Here is an 18,536-nt window from a genome sequence, read left to right as displayed (position 1 = left end):
GTAGGTGTTGTCCACAGTTTACCAGTAAAGGGAATTGATCTACTCATAGGAACTCATATGGCTGTCCCACAGCCTGGCATAGTCACACTCACTGAGTCATACGTTTCAGCCAATTTCCCTGACACCTCCACCATCATACCAGTGTATGCCCTGTCCCGCCAACAGGATATGCCTACTGGAACTGGTAGCATAGTTATATACATTCTTATTTTGTATTCGTTCATGGGATGTGAGCATTGCTGACAAGGCCAGCATTTATTGCTCATCCTGAATTGCCCTTGAAAAGGTGGTAGTGAGCTTCCTTCTTAAACTGGTGCAGTCCATGTGGTGTCGGTACAAGCACAGTGCTGCGAGGGAGAATTTTGACCCAACACAGTGAAGGAACAACGATATAGTTCCAAGACAGGATGGTGTGTGGCTTGGAAGATGCTGTTGAAGGACCCTTGGTGAGTTGCTGCAGTGTTTCTTGTAGATGGTACACATTGCTGCCACTGTATGTTGGTGGTGGAAGGAATGAATGTTTAAGGTGGTGGATGGGTGCCGATCAAGAGGGATGCATTGTCCTGCAAGGTGTCCAATTCCCCTTGAAGCCACCTTGCAACCTCCTCATAACTTACATTCACACCTAGTTTGTGTCACCAAAAAATTTGGAAATTAAATTTGATCCCCACACCCAAATCATTTATAAAGATTGTAAACAGCTGTGGCCCAAGCACTGATCCTTGTGGTACCCCTAGTGGAACAGCCTGCCATCCGGAGAATGACCCGTTTTTTCCTACTCTTTGCTTTCTGTCTGTTAACCAAGTCTCGATCCATTTCTTTATATTCCCCCAAATCCCATGTGCTCTAATTTTGTTTCTTAACCTTCTGTGTGGGACCTTGTCAAAATACTTCTGAAAATCCCAATCCACCACATCCACTGGTTCTCCTTTATCAATGCTACAAGTAACATCCTCAAAAACTCCAAAAGACTTGTCAAACATGATTTCCCTTTCACAAATCCATGTTGACTCAGCCCAATCATATTATTTTCTAAGTGTCTAGTTGCAACATCCTCTACAATTAACATAATATTATTAAGACTATAAAAGATACAGCAGAAAAATGCTTAGTGGCAGCGGACCTGGTCTAGCTTTGACTGGCAAGATGAGAATTATACTCTCCCTGAATGAATATCATGTGTTTGACTGTACCGGTAATTTCACTGTTGCTGTATATTGTGGGTTGCATAATATAAATAAAAAAAAAATTCTTATCAAAGGTCATGAACCTGAAACATTAACTCTGCTCCTATCTCCACTGAAGCTGCCAAACCTGCTGAGCATTTCCAGCATTTTTTGTTTTTATTTCAGATTTCCAGTATTTGCAGTATTTTACTTTTTTCATGGTATTCAATCTAGGTCACCAGAAGAGGTGGTGGCTCTTTCAATCAAGTTGAATGAATCCAGTTTAACCGGGCGTTATCCAGATCAACGGAAGATGAACTATCACTTTAAATTACCTTTGATAAACCCAGTGTAATAAGACATCTCTTTCCCAGACAGCAGTGGAGGCTGGGTCATTGAACATATTAAAAGCTGAGTTAGACAAATTTTTGATCTGCAAGGGAGTCAAAGGTTATGGGGAGGGCGCCGGGGCGGGGGCGGGTAAGTGGGAAAGTGGAGTTAAGGCCACAATCAGATCAGCCATGATCTTGTTAAATGGCGGAGCAGGCTCGAGGGGTGGAATGGCCTACCCTGTTCCTATTTCTTATGGTCATATGATCATGTGTGGCCTGGAAAAGAATTTGCAGGTGGTGGTGTTCCCATGCATCTGCTGCCCTTGTTCATCTACGTGGTAGAGGTTGAGGGTTTAGAAGGTGCTGTCGAAGGAGCCTTGGTGAGTTGCTGCAGTGCATCTTGTATATGCTACACACTGCTGTCACTGTGCGTCAGTGGTGGAGGGAGTGAATGTTGTGCATGGCATGCCAACCAAGCGACCTGCTTTGTCCAGGATGGTGTCGAGCTTCTTGAGTATTGTTGGAGCTGCACCCATCCAGGCAAGTGGAGAGTATTCCCACACTCCTGATTTATGCCTTGTAGATGTTGGAGAATCTTTGGGGAGGTCAGGAGGTGGGCTACGCGCCGCAGGATTCCTAGCCTCTGACCTGCTCTTGTAGCCACAGTATTTATATGGCTACTCTAGTTCAGTTTCTGGTCAATGGTAACCCCAGGGTGCTGAAAGTGGGAGATTGAGCAATGCTAATGCCGTTGAATACCAAGGGGAGATGGTTAGATTCTCTCTTGTTAGAGATATTCATTGCCTGGCACTTGTGTGGTGCAAATGTTACTTGCCACTTAGCAGGTGGGACTTGGTGTGAGCAAAGGTCGAAGCAGCAGAGGTTATGACCTCAGGTTTGTGGAAGGTGGAATGTGGGAAGCCGGTCAGGAGAGCATTGGAATAGTGGAGTCTTGAGGTAACAACTGCCTGGATGAACTGAGAAAGTGATGAAGTCAGGCGATATTATGAAAGTGAAAGTAGGTGAAGGGGGAGAAGGGCTCTTAGCAGGAGGCTTATCTTCCGAATTGGATAATCTGTGAAATTAGCTCGGATAGATGTAGGAACCTTGGTGCCAGTTAAGTTGCTTACTTGTTAATCTTGCAGTCAAAATCGGTTAAGTAAATAATTTTAAAAAAACTAGTTTAATGTGTAGTATGTCTCCTGCTACCTTTACCAGGGCTGCAATTTAAAATGTGGATAGGAAGGGTGCTTTGCAGCTGCTTAACCCCACCCACTTGCAGACCGGGACATTGCAAGGTCCAGGACTACGTGCTGAGGGACACACTAAAGCTTGGGGTAGCCGCCACAAAGGCTCAATGGGGAAAGGCCACTTTGTAAGGTCCTCCCGCCATAGTGAACTGAGGGGTTGGAACTTGTGCAAAACCCCACGGCTGTATGCACCAAAGAATGTATGACATATCAAGTAAATGCACATTGTAAATATAACTTGTAATGGCAAAGTGCAATAAGCCACCTCATGTACTGCATTGAAAGAAACTGATCTGTATTGTACTTTCTGTAATGTCAAATTTGAACTGTTATGTAGTGTATTTTCATGAATACATTTTTATGAATAAAGTATATTTTTGGAAAAAAAACTTACAGAACTACCCCATTTCCCAGGCAAAATGGATTCACCCTCACATTTCTCACTATTGGTTTGGGAGCATTGGAAATTCACTGGGTAGGACAAGGAAACCTCGGGCTAGAAACGGCACTTGGGCGTGTTGGATTAACTCGGTTCACTCAGACGTCAAGCTCAAGACTCACCTGCCTCAGTCACTGAGACGCTCCTGTGTTACTTGTCTTATTGTAACCTGATGCCGTGTATGGGACCAGACAGGCACACGAGATTAGGACGACTGCTCAGGTGGAGGATAAGAACCAATAATCTATCAAAGAATCAAAACAGACCACGGAGACCGTTAAAAGGAAACTTGTGTTGCATTTGTGAACCTTGCATAATCTATCAAAGAATCAAAACAGACCACGGAGACCGTTAAAAGGAAACTTGTGTTGCATTTGTGAACCTTGCATTGCGGAATGCTTTAGTGTTTGGTGAGAATGTTAACAGAGTGAAATTTTGCCCCTGTGGGATGACAGTTATCTGAATAGAGATTATGATATCTTATTGTAACATTAAGCTACCACGTGTACTGACTGTAACAATATTTGCAGCATCTGATCATAATCGAGAAGGTGACCGAGGGCCAGCGAGTTACAGAAGGATATTTGGATTTTTGAATGGGATTCAATAAGGTGCCTCATGAAATATTATGGAAGAAGATAATGGCTCCTGGGCTCAGAGCTAATATATTAGCTTGAATGGAACATTGGCGAAAGGATAGACAATAGAGAGTATGAATACATGAATCATTTTCAAGTTGGCAGGCTGGTCCTAGTTGCTGCTACATGGATCAGTATTAAAGCTGCAACTATTTACAATCTATATCAATGACTCAGATGAAGGATTGAGTGTCATGTATCCAAGTTTGGGGATGATACAAAGTTAGGTGGGAAAAGTGAGGAGGACACAGAAAGGCTGGAAAGGGATATGGACGGTTTAAGTGAATGGGAAAGAAAGTGATAGCTGGGAACTTAGCGTGTATAAATGAGAGGTTACTCACTTTGACAGGAAGAATGAAAAAAAAAAGAATATTTTTAAGTAGTGTGAAACTATTAAATGTTGATACTTCATAGGTCAGGCACATCTGTGGAGAGAGAAACGGAAACTTGGTTCTGATGAAAGGTAACAGACTTAAAACGTTAACTGTCGACAGTTGCTGCCTTATCTGTTGAGTCTCTCCACTATTTTCTGTTTTTATTTCAGATTTCCAGCATCAGCAGTATTTTTCTTTTATATTAAATGTTGGTGTTCAAAGGGATTTGGGTGTCCTTGTACACAAATCACCAAAACTTAACATGTCGGGGCAGCCAGCAATTAGGAAGGCAAATGGTATGTTGGCTTATATAGCAAGGGGATTGGAACATGCGTAAGGAAGTCTTGCTGCATATGTATAGGACTTTGGTTACGTGATGGAGTTTGCAATCAGCGCACTCAGGATGTATCTGGCGACGTAGATCCCAGTCTCAATCCCAAAATCCACTCCACCCTGGGGAAAAATGGTGATAAAGAGAGAAATGTGGAAATGAGAGGGGGGAGACAGAAATCAAGAGACATTTCTGTAAGACTAGCTCTCTACCTCTTTCTCCATTCCCATGGCTCCCTTTTCTGTTGTCTGGGCGATGTTGTGGATGTGGGAAAATCCTTGATGTAATTGATGGCACAAATATATGGTCGGAAGCTCATCTCAGCAACAAATGTGACACCAAGGTTGCGTTTCAGACACTTTAGAGGGAGAAAGATGGAGTTTGGAGCAGGGACCGAAAACAATGGCTTCAGTGTTCCCAATATTTAAATGGAGGAAATTTGTGCCCTCCCAGTGCTGGATGTCAGATAAGCAGTTTAATAACTTATCAACAGTGGAGGAGTCGAGATAGGTGGTGGTGAGGTAGAGCTGGATGTTGTCAGTGTACATGTGAAAATTAACAGGCTGTTTACAGATGATGTGGCTGAGAGGCAGCCTGTAGATAAGAAGTAGGAGGGGGGTAAGGATAGATCATTGGGGGACACCAGAGGTAACGTTGTGGGAGCAGGAAGAGAAGCCATGGCAAGTGATTCTCTGACTACGCTTAGATAGATAAGCATGAAACCAGGTGAGAGCAGTCCCAGCCAGCTGGACGACAGTGCAGAGGCGTTGGAGGAGGATGGTGTGGTCAACCGTGTCAAAGGCTGCAGACAGGTCGAGAAGGACGAGGAGGGAAAGTTTACCTTTGTCACAGTCATATAATATGTCATTTGTGACTTTGGGGTAGAGGTGGAAATTTGGAGGAATTCAACATAAAATTACACGTATGATGGACACGGATTTTGGAGGCAACAACATGTTCAAGAGCTTTGCAGGGGAAAGGGAGGTTGGAGATGGAATGGTAATTTGAAATGTCGGTGGAATCAAAGGTGTTTTTTGAGAGGGGTGATGACTACAGATTTACAGAAGACAAGGACAACATCTGAAGAGAGAGGACTTGTCATCCTTCTCTATGTTTAAAATGGAGCAGGGGACAAAATGAGGTTATGCTTATCTCGTTCAATAAATGTCTTCACCGGGAAGTGCAGGAGACCCTAAGTCACTTTAGAAGCAGGTCAAAGGGGAGACAGGGTGTGAGGGGACTCTGGGGTTACGTTATTGCACCAGTGACACTCAGATATACACACACACACACACACACACACGCACACACACAACTGTACAATTCATACTAACATCAGTAAAAATGCACAAACAGAACCTCAGTACAATCCCCATTCTCTGGCGAGATCCGTGTTGGCTGTTTAGTGTGAGTGTTTTGGGGGTGTGTGTTGGATCAGTCTTTGATGTCTTCAAACTGCAGTGACATTCCCAAAAAGAGCAAGAGGTAAAGATTTAAAATTGACCAAGAAATGGCTGAAAGCATTCCTGTCCTGGGATTAACATAGCAGTGGACAGGCCAACTAGGGATCAGATTCTGAGACAATCAAATATGTCAGATGCTCAAGGAGTCTGCAAACTTTTTTTTCCAAAAACAAAATTCACAAAATTTATTAAAAATACGTTATATAATTCAAATTTGATATTACATTAAGTGCAAAGAGATTAGTTTCTTTCAATGGTGCATGAGGTGTCTTCATACATTTGCCATTTCAGTTTATATTTACAATTGTTGGCATCTGTCCATCTATGAAAGATGATGGACACACAGCAAACGATCCATTTAGGTGAGGTGTCTTCTCCTGGTGAATCTTTGCTGATTGTTGTGAATGCCAATCCTGGAGAGGCAGGTTCTGCCACAAGTGTTGCACGTGAAACTGCCAAGTAACACCATGAGTTATTGTTTTTGTTGTTGGCCCCTGTTGCCAAACTGCTGTAGCAACGGATCATCATGGTAGCGCACTGCAGCCCGCAGGATGTGTTGCCATTTCCCTTTTTCACCAGCTAGTGACTTCCAGGTGCGACAGTCGACATTTAGGGCCTTCATGTCACGTTTGAAGCATCCTTGAAGCAGAACGTTGTGCGTCCCACTGGTCGTCTGGCCCCAGATACCTCACCATACAGAAAGTCTTTGGGAATGCAACCATCTTCGACCTTGTGGACATGTCCAATCCATTGAAACCACCTCTGTTTGATTGGTACCAACACACTTGGGAGCTCTGCTTTGAGCGGACTGCCACATTTATGATTTTGTCCTGCCAGGATATACCCATAATGCATTGCAGACAGGAAAGATGGAAATCATTGGGTTTCTTTTCCTGGTAAATGTAAGTCACCCATGTTTCTCAGACATACAGCGAAGTACTGAGAACACAGGCCTTATAAACTACCAGTTTGGTTTTAAGGGTCAGCTTGGTGTTATCCCATGCACGTTTCACAAGTTGGCCAAAGATGGTGGCTGCTTTCCGTATCCGTGTATCAAGCTCTGCATCAAGGGACAGATTGTCTGTCACCGTTGACCCATGGTAGCAGAATTTGCTAACCACTTCCAGTACATGTACATTTACATTACATACCATAAACATTCTCAGGTGCATGCAGCCCGAGGGGTTTTACACAATTTCCAGCCCCTCGATATACTATAGTGGGAGAACCTCTCCTCGTTCTTGCTACGAAAATGAACCACTTGACACTTCTCTGCATTAAATTTCATCTGCCACTTGTCTGCCCATTCCACCAACCTCTCTATGTCCTCTTGAAGTCTATCACTATTCTCCTAACAGTTTACAACACTTACAAGATTTATGCCACCTGAAAATTTTGAAACTGTGTCATGTACGCCAAAGTCTGGGTCATTAAAAATATCAAGAAAACCAACAATACTCCTAACATCGAACCTCAGTGAACATCACTATATAATCTTCATCCAATCCGTAAAACAACTATTCACCACTACTGTCTGTTTCACTCAGCCAATTTCATATCCATGCCGCCACTGTCTCTTTTATTGCATGGGCTTATACTTTGCTGACAAGTCTGTTATGTGGCACTTTATCAAATGCCTTTTGGAAATCCATGTACACCACATCAACTGCATGACCCGAATCAATCCTTTCTGTTACCTCATCAGAAACACAAGCAGGTTAATTAAACATGATTTATATCTTTCGAGGATGTCCTTAATGCCTTGCTGAAAAAATTAGGACATCTCCAGTGATTCATGGGAATCTCTTGTCCAAGACAGCCCAAAATAGAGAATAAGCATCCGTGAATGTGCCAGCCAGTTCAAACAATGTCGACATGCCCAGGCAGCGATCAGGTGCAAACAACCGAAGAAGCGTTCCGAAATTCGGGCACCCTATTTACTCGCCTCACCAAACACCACCTGCCCCACCAGTGGCAGAGTGTGTGGATCCAGAATTGGTCCATTCAGTCACCTAAGGATCCACAACCCTCGAGTGGAAGAAAGTCATCCTCGTTGCCGAGGGACTGCCTAAGAATAAGAGATACCCTTAAAAATCCATGCTGGCTTTCCTTAGTTAATTCACATTTGTCCAAGCGACGGTTAATTTTGTCCCAAATTATCGTTTCTCACTGCACTCAATCACCCCCTCTTTTTCTGCATCTCGTACACCTTGCAGGGCTGCACAGCCTCATTTATCCCCTCTCACCATCGCCATCTGCTGGTGTCCCTGTCTCACTGTACTCAGGTACCCTCTCACCATCTCCATTTTCTGGTGTCCCTGTCTCAATACACACAGTTACCCCTCTCACCATCTCCATCTGCTGGTGTCTCTGTCTCCCTGCACTCAGTCACCCCGTTGTCTAGCTCCATCAGATGGTGTCCCTGTCTCTTTAGTTTAGTTTAGTTTAGAGATACAGCACTGAAACAGGCCCTTCGGCCCACCGAGTCTGTGCCGACCATCAACCACCCATTTATACTAATCCTACACTAATCCCATATTCCTATCACATCCCCACCTGTCCCTATATATTTCCCTACCACCTACCTATACTAGGGGCAATTTATAATGGCCAATTAACCTATCAACCTGCAAGTCTTTGGCATGTGGGAGGAAACCGGAGCACCCAGAGGAAACCCACGCAGACACAGGAAGAACTTGCAAACTCCACACAGGCAGTACCCAGAATCGAACCCGGGTCCCTGGAGCTGTGAGGCTGCGGTGCTAACCACTGCGCCACTGTGCCGCCCTCATTGCACTCAGTCACCCCATCTCACCATCTCTATTTGCTGGTGTCCGTGTCTCACTGCAGTCACTTCCTCTTTCCATCATCATCTGCTGATGTCCCTGTCTCGCTGTACTCGGTTACCCCCTCTCACCATCTCCATTTTCTGGTGTCCCTGTCTCAATGCACACAGTTACCCCCTCTCACCATCTCCATTTGCTGGTGTCCCTGTCTCATTGCACTGAGTTACGCTTCTCACCATCTCCATCTGCTGGTATCCTGTCGCACTGCATTCAGTCACTCAGCTCACCATCTCAATCTGCTGTTGTCCCTGTCTCACTGTCTTGAGATACCCCACCTCTCGCCATCTCCATCTGCTGGTGGCCCTGTATCACTGCACCCAGTCACCCCGTTTACCATCTCCATCTGCTGGTGTCTCTGTATCACTGCACTCAGTCACCCCACTCTCTATCTCCATCTACTGGTGTCCGTGTCTCACTGCACTCAGTCGCCTCACTCAGCATCTCCATCTGGGTGGGCGGTGGTACGGCGTGGGAGCGGTGTTGGGTGAGTCAACTGGCTGCATTGTATAATATTCTGTTAACAATAAACGGGGGACGTGTTCGCACGTTTGTGTTTCACATGGTGGCACTGAAACGTTTATCCTTTAATAATTGATGCAGATTATCAGGAGATGCAAAGAAGGAAAAAAACATTGAATGGTGCTAATTTGAAATAGAAAAAAGTCTGGTTAGATTTTCCACTTGAAAAACCTGCTATGCATTTGCAGAAATTTCTATTTTCATTTCAATAATGTTGCCATTATTTTAAAGAGTTGAGCTTTGAATTTATCCCTTCCCAATGCTATAGAATCATCGAGTGGTTCGCGCGCAGGAGGAGGCCTTTCGGCCCGTCATGTCCGCGCCGGCTCTCTGCAAGAGCAACTCACCTCGCACCACCTCCCTGCCTTTTCCCTGCACTCCTGCAATTTATTTTTCTCTCTTCAGGTGATGATGAAATGACTTCGCACGGTATTTTAACAGGTTGTTCATACATCTGTTTAAAGTAGGTTATTTTAAAACATGTAGCACAAAAGGAGGCCATTCAACCCATCATGTCTTTGTCGGATCTTTGTAAAAACATTCCAATTAGTTCCACGTATCTGCTATTTCCCCAGAAACTTTCAAATTTTCCCTTTTCAGGTATTTATCCAATCACTTTGAAAGTTACCATTAAGCCTGCTTCCACCACCCTTTCTAACAATCTATTCCAGATCACCGCAACTCACTGGGTTAAAAAGAATCTCTTCATGTTAATATTAAAGAAAATACTGCAAGTGCTAGAAATCTGAAACAAAAACAGAAAGTGCTGGAAATACTCGGCAGGCCAGACAGCATCTGTGGAGAGAGAAACAGAGTAAACGTTTTAGGCCTACAGCATTGGGATGGGATAATTCCAATCATAGTAATCTTAAGGCACAGAAAGAGGCCACATGGCCCATCATGTCTGTGTGGGACGGAAAACGATCCACCCATTCTAATCCGTAGCCCTGCAAATTATGGCACTTGAGGTGCATATCCAGACTTCTTTACAATGAAGCGGGGGTTTCTGCCTCAACTATCCTTTCAGGCAGTGAGTTCCAGACCCCCACCACCCTCTGGGTGAAATGAATCCTCATCTCCCTTCTAACCTTTCCATCAATCACTTTAAATCAATGCACCCCCTTGTCACTGATCTCTATGCTAAGGTGAATAGACCCTTCACCTCCACTCTATCCATGTCCTTCAAAATTTTGTACAATTCAATAAAATTTCCCTGTTCCAAGGAGAACAACCTCAGTCTATCCAATCTTTCCTCATAGCTGCATTTTTCAGTCCTGTCAACATCCTTGTAAACCTCCTCTGTACCCTCTCTGGCGCATTTACATCCTTTCTGTAATGAGGTGACCAAAATTGCACACAGTACGCAAGTTGTGATCTAACCAGTTATTAGAATTAGAATTATTAGAATATTACAGCGCAGTACAGGCCCTTCGGCCCTCGATGTTGCGCCGATCATCTGACCTACACTATTCCATTTACATCCATATGTCTATCCAATGACCACTTAAATGCCCTTAAAGTTGGCGAGTCTACTACTGTTGCAGGCAGGGCGTTCCACGCCCCTACTACTCTCTGCGTAAAGAAACTACCTCTGACATCTGTCCTATATCTTTCACCCCTCAACTTAAAGCTATGTCCCCTCGTGTTTGCCATCCTCATCCGAGGAAAAAGACTCTCACTATCCACCCTATCTAACCCTCTGATTATCTTGTATGTCTCTATTAAGTCACCTCTCCTCCTCCTTCTCTCTAACGAAAACAACCCCAAGTCCCTCAGCCTTTCCTCGTAAGACCTTCCTTCCATACCAGGCAACATCCTAGTAAATCTCCTCTGCACCCTTTCCAAAGCTTCGACATCCTTCCTATAATGCGGTGACCAGAACTGCACGCAATACTCCAGGTGCGGCCTCACCAGAGTTTTGTACAGCTGCATCATGACCCCGTGGCTCTGAAACTCGATCCCCCTACTAATAAAGGCTAACACACCATATGCCTTCTTAACAGCCCTATTAACCTGGGTAGCAACTTTCAGGGATTTATGTACCTGGATACCAAGATCTCTCTGCTCATCTACACTACCAAGAATCTTCCCATTAGCCCAGTACTCTGCATTGCTGTTACTCCTTCCAAAGTGAATCACCTCACACTTCTCCGCATTAAACTCCATTTGCCATCTCTCAGCCCAGCTCTGCAGCCTATCTATGTCCCTCTGTACCCTACAACACCCTTCGACACTATCCACAACTCCACCGACCTTCGTGTCATCCGCAAATTTACTCACCCACCCTTCTACACCCTCATCCAGGTCGTTTATAAAAATGACAAACAGCAGTGGCCCCAAAACAGAACCTTGCGGTACACCACTAGTAACTAAACTCCAGGATGAACATTTGCCATCAACCACCACCCTCTGTCTTCTTTCAGCTAGCCAATTTCTGATCCAAAGCTCTAAATCACCTTCAACCCCATACTTGCGTATTTTCTGCAATAGCCTACCGTGGGGAACCTTATCAAACGCCTTACTGAAATCCATATACACCACATCCACGGCTTTACCCTCATCCACCTGTTTGGTCACCTTCTCGAAAAACTCAATAAGGTTTGTGAGGCACGACCTACCTTTCACAAAACCGTGCTGACTATCGCAAATGAACTTATTCTTTTCAAGATGATTATAAATCCTGTCTCTTATAACCTTTTCCAACATTTTACCCACAACCGAAGTAAGGCTCACAGGTCTATAATTACCAGGGCTGTCTCTACTCCCCTTCTTGAACAAGGGGACAACATTTGCTATCCTCCAGTCCTCCGGCACTACTCCTGTCGACAATGACGACTTGAAGATCAACAACAACGGCTCTGCAATCTCCTCCCTGGCTTCCCAGAGAATCCTAGGATAAATCCCATCTGGCCCAGGGGACTTATCTATTTTCACTCTTTCCAAAATTGCTAACACCTCCTCCTTGTGAATCTCAATCCCATCTAGCCTAGTAGGCTGTATCTCAGTAATCTCCTCGGCAACATTTTCTTTCTCTACTGTAAATACTGACGAAAAATATTCATTTAACGCTTCCCCTATCTCCTCTGATTCCGCACACAACTTCCCACTACTATCCTTGATTGGCCCTGTTCTAACTCTTATCATTTGTTTATTCCTGATATACCTATAGAAAGCCTTAGGGTTTTCTTTGATCCTATCCGCCAATGACTTCTCGTGTCCTCTCCTTGCTCTTCTTAGCCCTCCCTTTAGATCCTTCCTGGCTAGCTTGTAACTCTCAAGCGCCCTAACTGAGCCTTCACGTCTCATCCTAACATAAGCCGCCCTCTTCCTCTTGACAAGCGCTTCAACTTCTTGAGTAAACCACGGCTCCCTTGCTCGACAACTTCCTCCCTGCCTGACAGGTACATACTTATCAAGGACACGCATTAGCTGCTCCTTGAATAAGCTCCACATTTCGTTTGTGCCCATCCCCTGCAGTTTCCTTCCCCATCCTACACATCCTAAATCTTGCCTAATCGCGTCATAATTTCCTTTCCCCCAGCTATAATTCTTGCCCTGTGGTATATACCTGTCCCTGCCCATCGCTAAGGTAAACCTAACCGAATTGTGATCACTATCGCCAAAGTGCTCACCAACATCTAAATCGAACACCTGGCCGGGTTCATTACCCAGTACCAAATCCAATGTGGCATCGCCCCTGGTTGGCCTGTCCACATACTGTGTCCGAAAACCCTCCTGCACACACTGGACAAAAACAGACCCATCTAAAGTACTCGAACTATAGTATTTCCAGTCAATATTTGGAAAGTTAAAGTCCCCCATAACCACTACCCTGTTACTCTCGCTCCTGTCGAGAATCATCTTCGCTATCCTTTCCTCTACATCTCTGGAACTATTCGGAGGTCTATAGAAAACTCCCAACAGGGTGACCTCTCCTCTCCTGTTTCTAACCTCGGCATAACCTTCCTCTTTTTATATTCTAATAAAAGAAAGGATTCCATATACCTTCTTAACCACCTTATCGACCTGTGCTGCTACCTTCAGGGATCTGTGGACATTCACTCCAATGTCCCTCTACTCCCTGTACACTTCTCAGTATTGTAGAACTAGCTTTAAATTCCCGATGGTTTTTAATTAATTAATTTAACTTATTAATTAAATTTAAATTCCATCAGCTGCCATGGTGAGATTTGAACCCATGTCCTCAGGGCATTGGCCTGGGCCTCTGGATTACTAGTGCAGTGACATTGCCACTATGCAACCATCTGCAACTGCTTCTTCGAGTTCGGAAGAAGGGTCACTGATCCGAAACGTTAACTCTGCTTCTCTGTCCACAGATGCTGCCAGACCTGCTGAGTATTTCCAGCATTTCTTGTTTTTATTTCAGATTTTCAGCATCCGCAGTATTTTGCTTTAATTAAAGTATGTGTTGAATTGTTCTGCCATTTATTTTTTCCCTATTATAATTTCCCCCGTTTCTGACTGTAAGGGACGTATATTTGTCTTCAGTAATCTTTTTTCTTCACAGATTTATAGAAGCTTTTACAGTCAGTTTTTATGTTCCCTGCAAGTTTACTCTCATATTCTATGTTCACACGCTTAATCATCCGCTTTGTCCTCCTTTGCTGAGTTCTAAATTGCTCCCAATCCTCAGACTTGCTGCTTTTTCTGGCAATTTTATATGCCTCTTCTTTGGATCTAATACTATCCCTAATTTCTTTTGTAAGCCACGGTTGAGCCACCTTTCCAGTTCAATTTTTGCACCAGATACGAATGAAAAATTGTTGTATGTGTTGGTCAACTTAATTTCCCTTTCACAAAACCGTATTGACTCGGCCTGATTGTATAATGATTTTCTAAATGTCCTGCTATTACCTCCTTCATAATGGATTGTAACAATTACGCTATCGTAGATGTTAGACTAACTGGCCTATAATTTCCTGTTTTCTATCTCCTTCATGAATATAGGTGTTACATTTGTCTATGAATGTGTTTTTGCATATCTCTGAGTGCTTGGCTGTGTATCCGTGTGTATGAATTTCCCTTTTATCAGTATAACAATATTTATTTGTGCCAATATGAATTTTTCTATATTCATACATTTATATCTGAGTGAATATCTCTGCCACAGTGTGCGTGTGTTTCTATCTGTGTGAATATCTCTGGCACAGTATGAGTTGTCTATCTGCGTGAATATCTCTGCCATGGTATGCGTGTGTCTATCAGTGTGAATATCTCTGTTATAGTGTGTGTGTGTGTCTATCTGTGTGAATATCTCTGGCACAGTGTGAATGTGTCTATCTGAATGAATATCTCTCCCTTCGTGTGTGTGTCCATCTGAGTGAATATCTCTGTCACCGTGTGTGTGTCTATCTGAGTGAATATTCTGTCACAGTGTATGTTTGTCTATATGGGAATATCTCTGTCACAGTATGTGTGTCTATCTGAGTGAATATTCTGTCACAGTGTATGTTTGTCTATATGGGAATATCTCTGTCACAGTGTGTGTGACTATCTCTCTGAATATCTCTGTCACAGTGGGAGCGTGTTATCTGTGTAAATATCTCTGTCACCGTGTGTGTCCATCTGAGTGAACATTCTGCCACAGTTTGTGTGTGTCTTCCCTGTGTGAATATCTCTGGCACAGTGTGTGTGTGTGTCCATCTGTGTGAATATCTCTGCCACAGTATGTGCACGTCCATATGTGTGTATATCTCTGCCACACTGTCTGTGTGTGTCTGTCTGTGTGTATATCTCTGGCTCAGTGTATGTGTGCCCATCTCAGTGCGTATCTCTGTCAGTGTGTGTGTCTATCTGTGTGAATATCTCACTCACAGTGTGAATGTGTCTATCTGTGTGACTATCTCTGACACAGTGTGTGTCTATCTGAGTGAAATTCTGCCACAGTGTGTGTGTCTATCTCAGTGAGTATCTCTGTCACAATGTGTGTCTATCTGTGTGAATATCTCTCCCACAGTCTGTGTTTGCCTATCTGAGTAAATATCTCTGTCACAGTATGTGTGTGTCATTCTGTGTGAATCTCTCCCACAGTGTGTGTCTATCTGTGTGAATATTTCTGTCACAGTGTGTGTCTATCTGAGTAAATATCTCTGTCACAGTATGTGTGTGTCATTCTGTGTGAATCTCTCCCACAGTGTGTGTCTATCTGTGTGAATATTTCTGTCACAGTGTGTGTCTATCTGAGTCAATATCTCTGTCACAGTGTTTGTCTATCTGAATGAATATCTCTGTCACAGTGCGTGTGTGGCATTTGAGTGAATATCTGCGACATTGTATGTGTGTGTGTGTGTGCGCGAGTGAATATCGGTCGATCTATGATTGTGTCTCTGAATATGCTGTACTATTGATGACTCCTCCATCCTCGTCATTCAAATTGCGAGCTCTCGGCGGTTTTCTTACTGCGCTTTACTTGTGTTCAGGAAATTAGATTTTGCTAAAATGATCGAGAGACAGAGCCGGTCTCTGAAAATGGTGAAGGAGATATGGGTTCTGTGGTTGCGTCAAGCCGGATGCTTGATGGATTAAAATAGAACAATTGATTCGCCTGTCCTCAGCCATTCAAACCGCGTTCCAAGCAGAACAGGCGCGTTTATTTGTGAACACGGCGAAAATAGGCATAGAAACGGGGCTGCTTGACGTTGCAGGAATGTAAAGTATCGGGTCCAGAAGCCGAGCTCATTGCAAAGTGTGTGAAATTAAACGCCTGCAAGCGAGCTGCGCTGATCAGCGTCCAGGAGAGGCGGGGGCTCCTGCGAGCAAGCTTACCTGATATGTAACGGTGAAACTTTCCCGGAAGACAGTCTGCGGATAAAGTTTTCAGGTAACAATTGTACGATTTGTGCGCAAAAATCAAACAGCCTTCAGCAGAAGTAGAGTTCAGAAATAACTGTCTTTACCCCAGGATATACTGGGAAGATAGAACCGATTGTGAGGGAAGGAAGCTGGTTTGGGGATGAGCGGAACTGGATGATTGCAAAGGACTTGGGGTTAGAGAAATATTCATAACGCTGATGGATTTTATCTTTAGCCGGGGTAAGGAGCTCGAGTGACTGGGCTACTGGGCACTTTGAGCAGTTTCTGTTTTAATTTCAGATATTCCCTGTGCTTATTTTCATGAAGTCAACCGGTGTTGGCAGAAGAGCTGGCAGTCATTTTAAAAGTTACGTTATACAGGTAATCTTTTTTTTGGGCCTCAATTTTATTTTCTATTTCTGTCTTTAATCTAGCGAAGAAAACTGTCCGGTTATCCCTAAACCTAATGCAGCCACTTTAATCTAATCCAGTTGATATTTCTGCTAAAATTAAGAGGAAAGTTTCACCGTTACATATCAGGTGAACAACGTCACAAACAATAATTTGTGTGTTGTTCAAAATTAAGTGGTTGGAAAGAACTTAAAAAGTGGCTTAATTTCTTGTGTATTTTGCGTGTCTGACATATTGCAAATTTTAATTTGACCGCATTTTCTATTTTAAAATCTGCACGGTTTATTTCCAATCAACATTAAAGTTAAAATTACCCTCTTCTTATTTATCTCTGTGTCTGGTCCCAAAAATGGGTGAGTACAGCAGGTCCTGAGTGAGCTATAATAGAGAAGCTGGTGAAACAGGGAGCTCATCATCCAGTGACGATACGAGTGAACAAATATTTCATTCAACAGTAGAACCCTAGGATCTATCCATCGCACCCAACATCATTTTTCAATCCGTCCCATTCAGCACGTCTGCTCAGATGACTAAACCACAGCAAAGACAGCAAATGTCTGGACACAGAGGAAGAATTTCCGCCATATTTGCGCCCAGATGCCCACGTATTCTGGACACACGCCAATTGTGTGGTTCAAACCATCGTGGAAGTTTGGGCATAAGCGAGTTCCGACTATAGCTACAACACGCACAATTCTACTCTATCCTTGATATTCCTGCAATCCTTCCCTTCCAAACAGATTCTCCCCGCAAAACTGGTTACATCCAAAATGTCAAATCTGACCAAACATCCTCCAACTGAATTGGCTGGCCCAGATTTTGAGGCAGTTCAGAAAGCAATCATTTTGTTTTACTTTTTTTTTTATTGCATTTAAGTCTTTTTTTTAAAAAAAGTGTCCTCAGTTAGATTGGCATTGTAGTTTGCCTTTCTTTTAATACATTTTTATGGCGAAGTAAATGTCACATTAAACACTGAAAAGCTTCCCCGATCAGCTGGTCCTTAATAAAAGTGTGTGCTTGATGTGAATGAATGGTGGTTCAGTAAGTTGAAACTGCAATTTTAAGACACAAAGATGATATATCCTGCTTTGGGTTCTGGAGCTTCCTTAGTACCAAAGGTTTATGTTGATTTATAACCATTATCAATTCGGGCATATTGTAATGAGATTGAGTGGATACTTGGGCGTAACTTGAACAACTGAAGAATGGGTACATAATTGGGCGCAAATCGGGGTGCAATTTCTGGGGGTTGTACTCAAGGAGGAAACACAACTCCCCCACACTCTCCACCATTCCGCGTTCTTATCTGCAGTGGTCCTCACCATCCCAATTGCAATGAGGTGTTTTCATTTCCGAACTTCGACTGTTAACTTTATGTTTTGTCTGATTTATCCGTCGTTCCACTGCAGGAAAATGAGCCCAAGCCCCATCCTATGGATATTGGCTGCCCTCATAGGTAAGCGGACATTCCATTGTTTCTTAAGGGGTATAGGTTTGTCTTGGGTGACTGTGCAACAATGGGCAATACTGAATGTGCAATACAAAAACAAAGCGGACACATTGCACAGGCACTGCTCAATGAGTTTCTGTTGTATTGCCCAAGCTGTCATTTATTCAACCTCAAAATCACCTGTCTCGACTCCTCCACTGTTGCTAAAATATCAGACTGTTAGTCTGACATTCAATAATGGGTGAGCTGAACTTTCCTCTCGTTAAAGATTGTGAAGGTTGAAGCCATTGGCTTCAGTCCCCACTACAAATTCTGTTCCCTAGCTACCAACTCCATCCGTCTCCCTGGCAAGTGTTTGAGGCAGAACCCGATTGCTCATAATCTTGGTGTCACATCTGACCCTGCAATGAGCTTCGGACTGCATATCTTACAGGTACTAATAAGATCACTTATTTTCACCTCTTTTATATCGCCCAACTCTGCGCCATGTCAGCTCATCTGCTG

The 18,536-nt window shown here is 43.6% G+C and overlaps 1 protein-coding gene across 4 annotated transcripts in view; it reads left to right on the top strand.

Annotated features, from left to right (window-relative positions):
* Window positions 1-16,032: 16,032 nt before the first annotated feature.
* Window positions 16,033-18,536, top strand: part of LOC137345993 (uncharacterized) — a 38,614-nt gene continuing 36,110 nt past the window's right edge. The window contains exons 1-3 of one of the 4 annotated variants that reach the window (XM_068009283.1): window positions 16,033-16,199; window positions 16,472-16,552; window positions 17,992-18,038. In XM_068009283.1, coding sequence (XP_067865384.1) covers window positions 17,996-18,038 — 43 coding nt within the window. In that variant the 5' untranslated portion in view covers window positions 16,033-16,199; window positions 16,472-16,552; window positions 17,992-17,995. Of the gene's footprint in view, window positions 16,200-16,244; window positions 16,553-17,991; window positions 18,039-18,536 lie in introns of those variants that run through there. The other 3 variants (XM_068009284.1, XM_068009285.1, XM_068009282.1) reach the window with 3 other exon arrangements.

The sequence above is a fragment of the Heterodontus francisci genome, chromosome 29 (assembly GCF_036365525.1).
Source record: "Heterodontus francisci isolate sHetFra1 chromosome 29, sHetFra1.hap1, whole genome shotgun sequence".
Taxonomy (NCBI): domain Eukaryota; kingdom Metazoa; phylum Chordata; class Chondrichthyes; order Heterodontiformes; family Heterodontidae; genus Heterodontus; species Heterodontus francisci.
The sequence above is the reverse complement of the archived record's forward strand: the minus strand, read 5'-3'. Positions and strand labels throughout refer to the sequence as shown.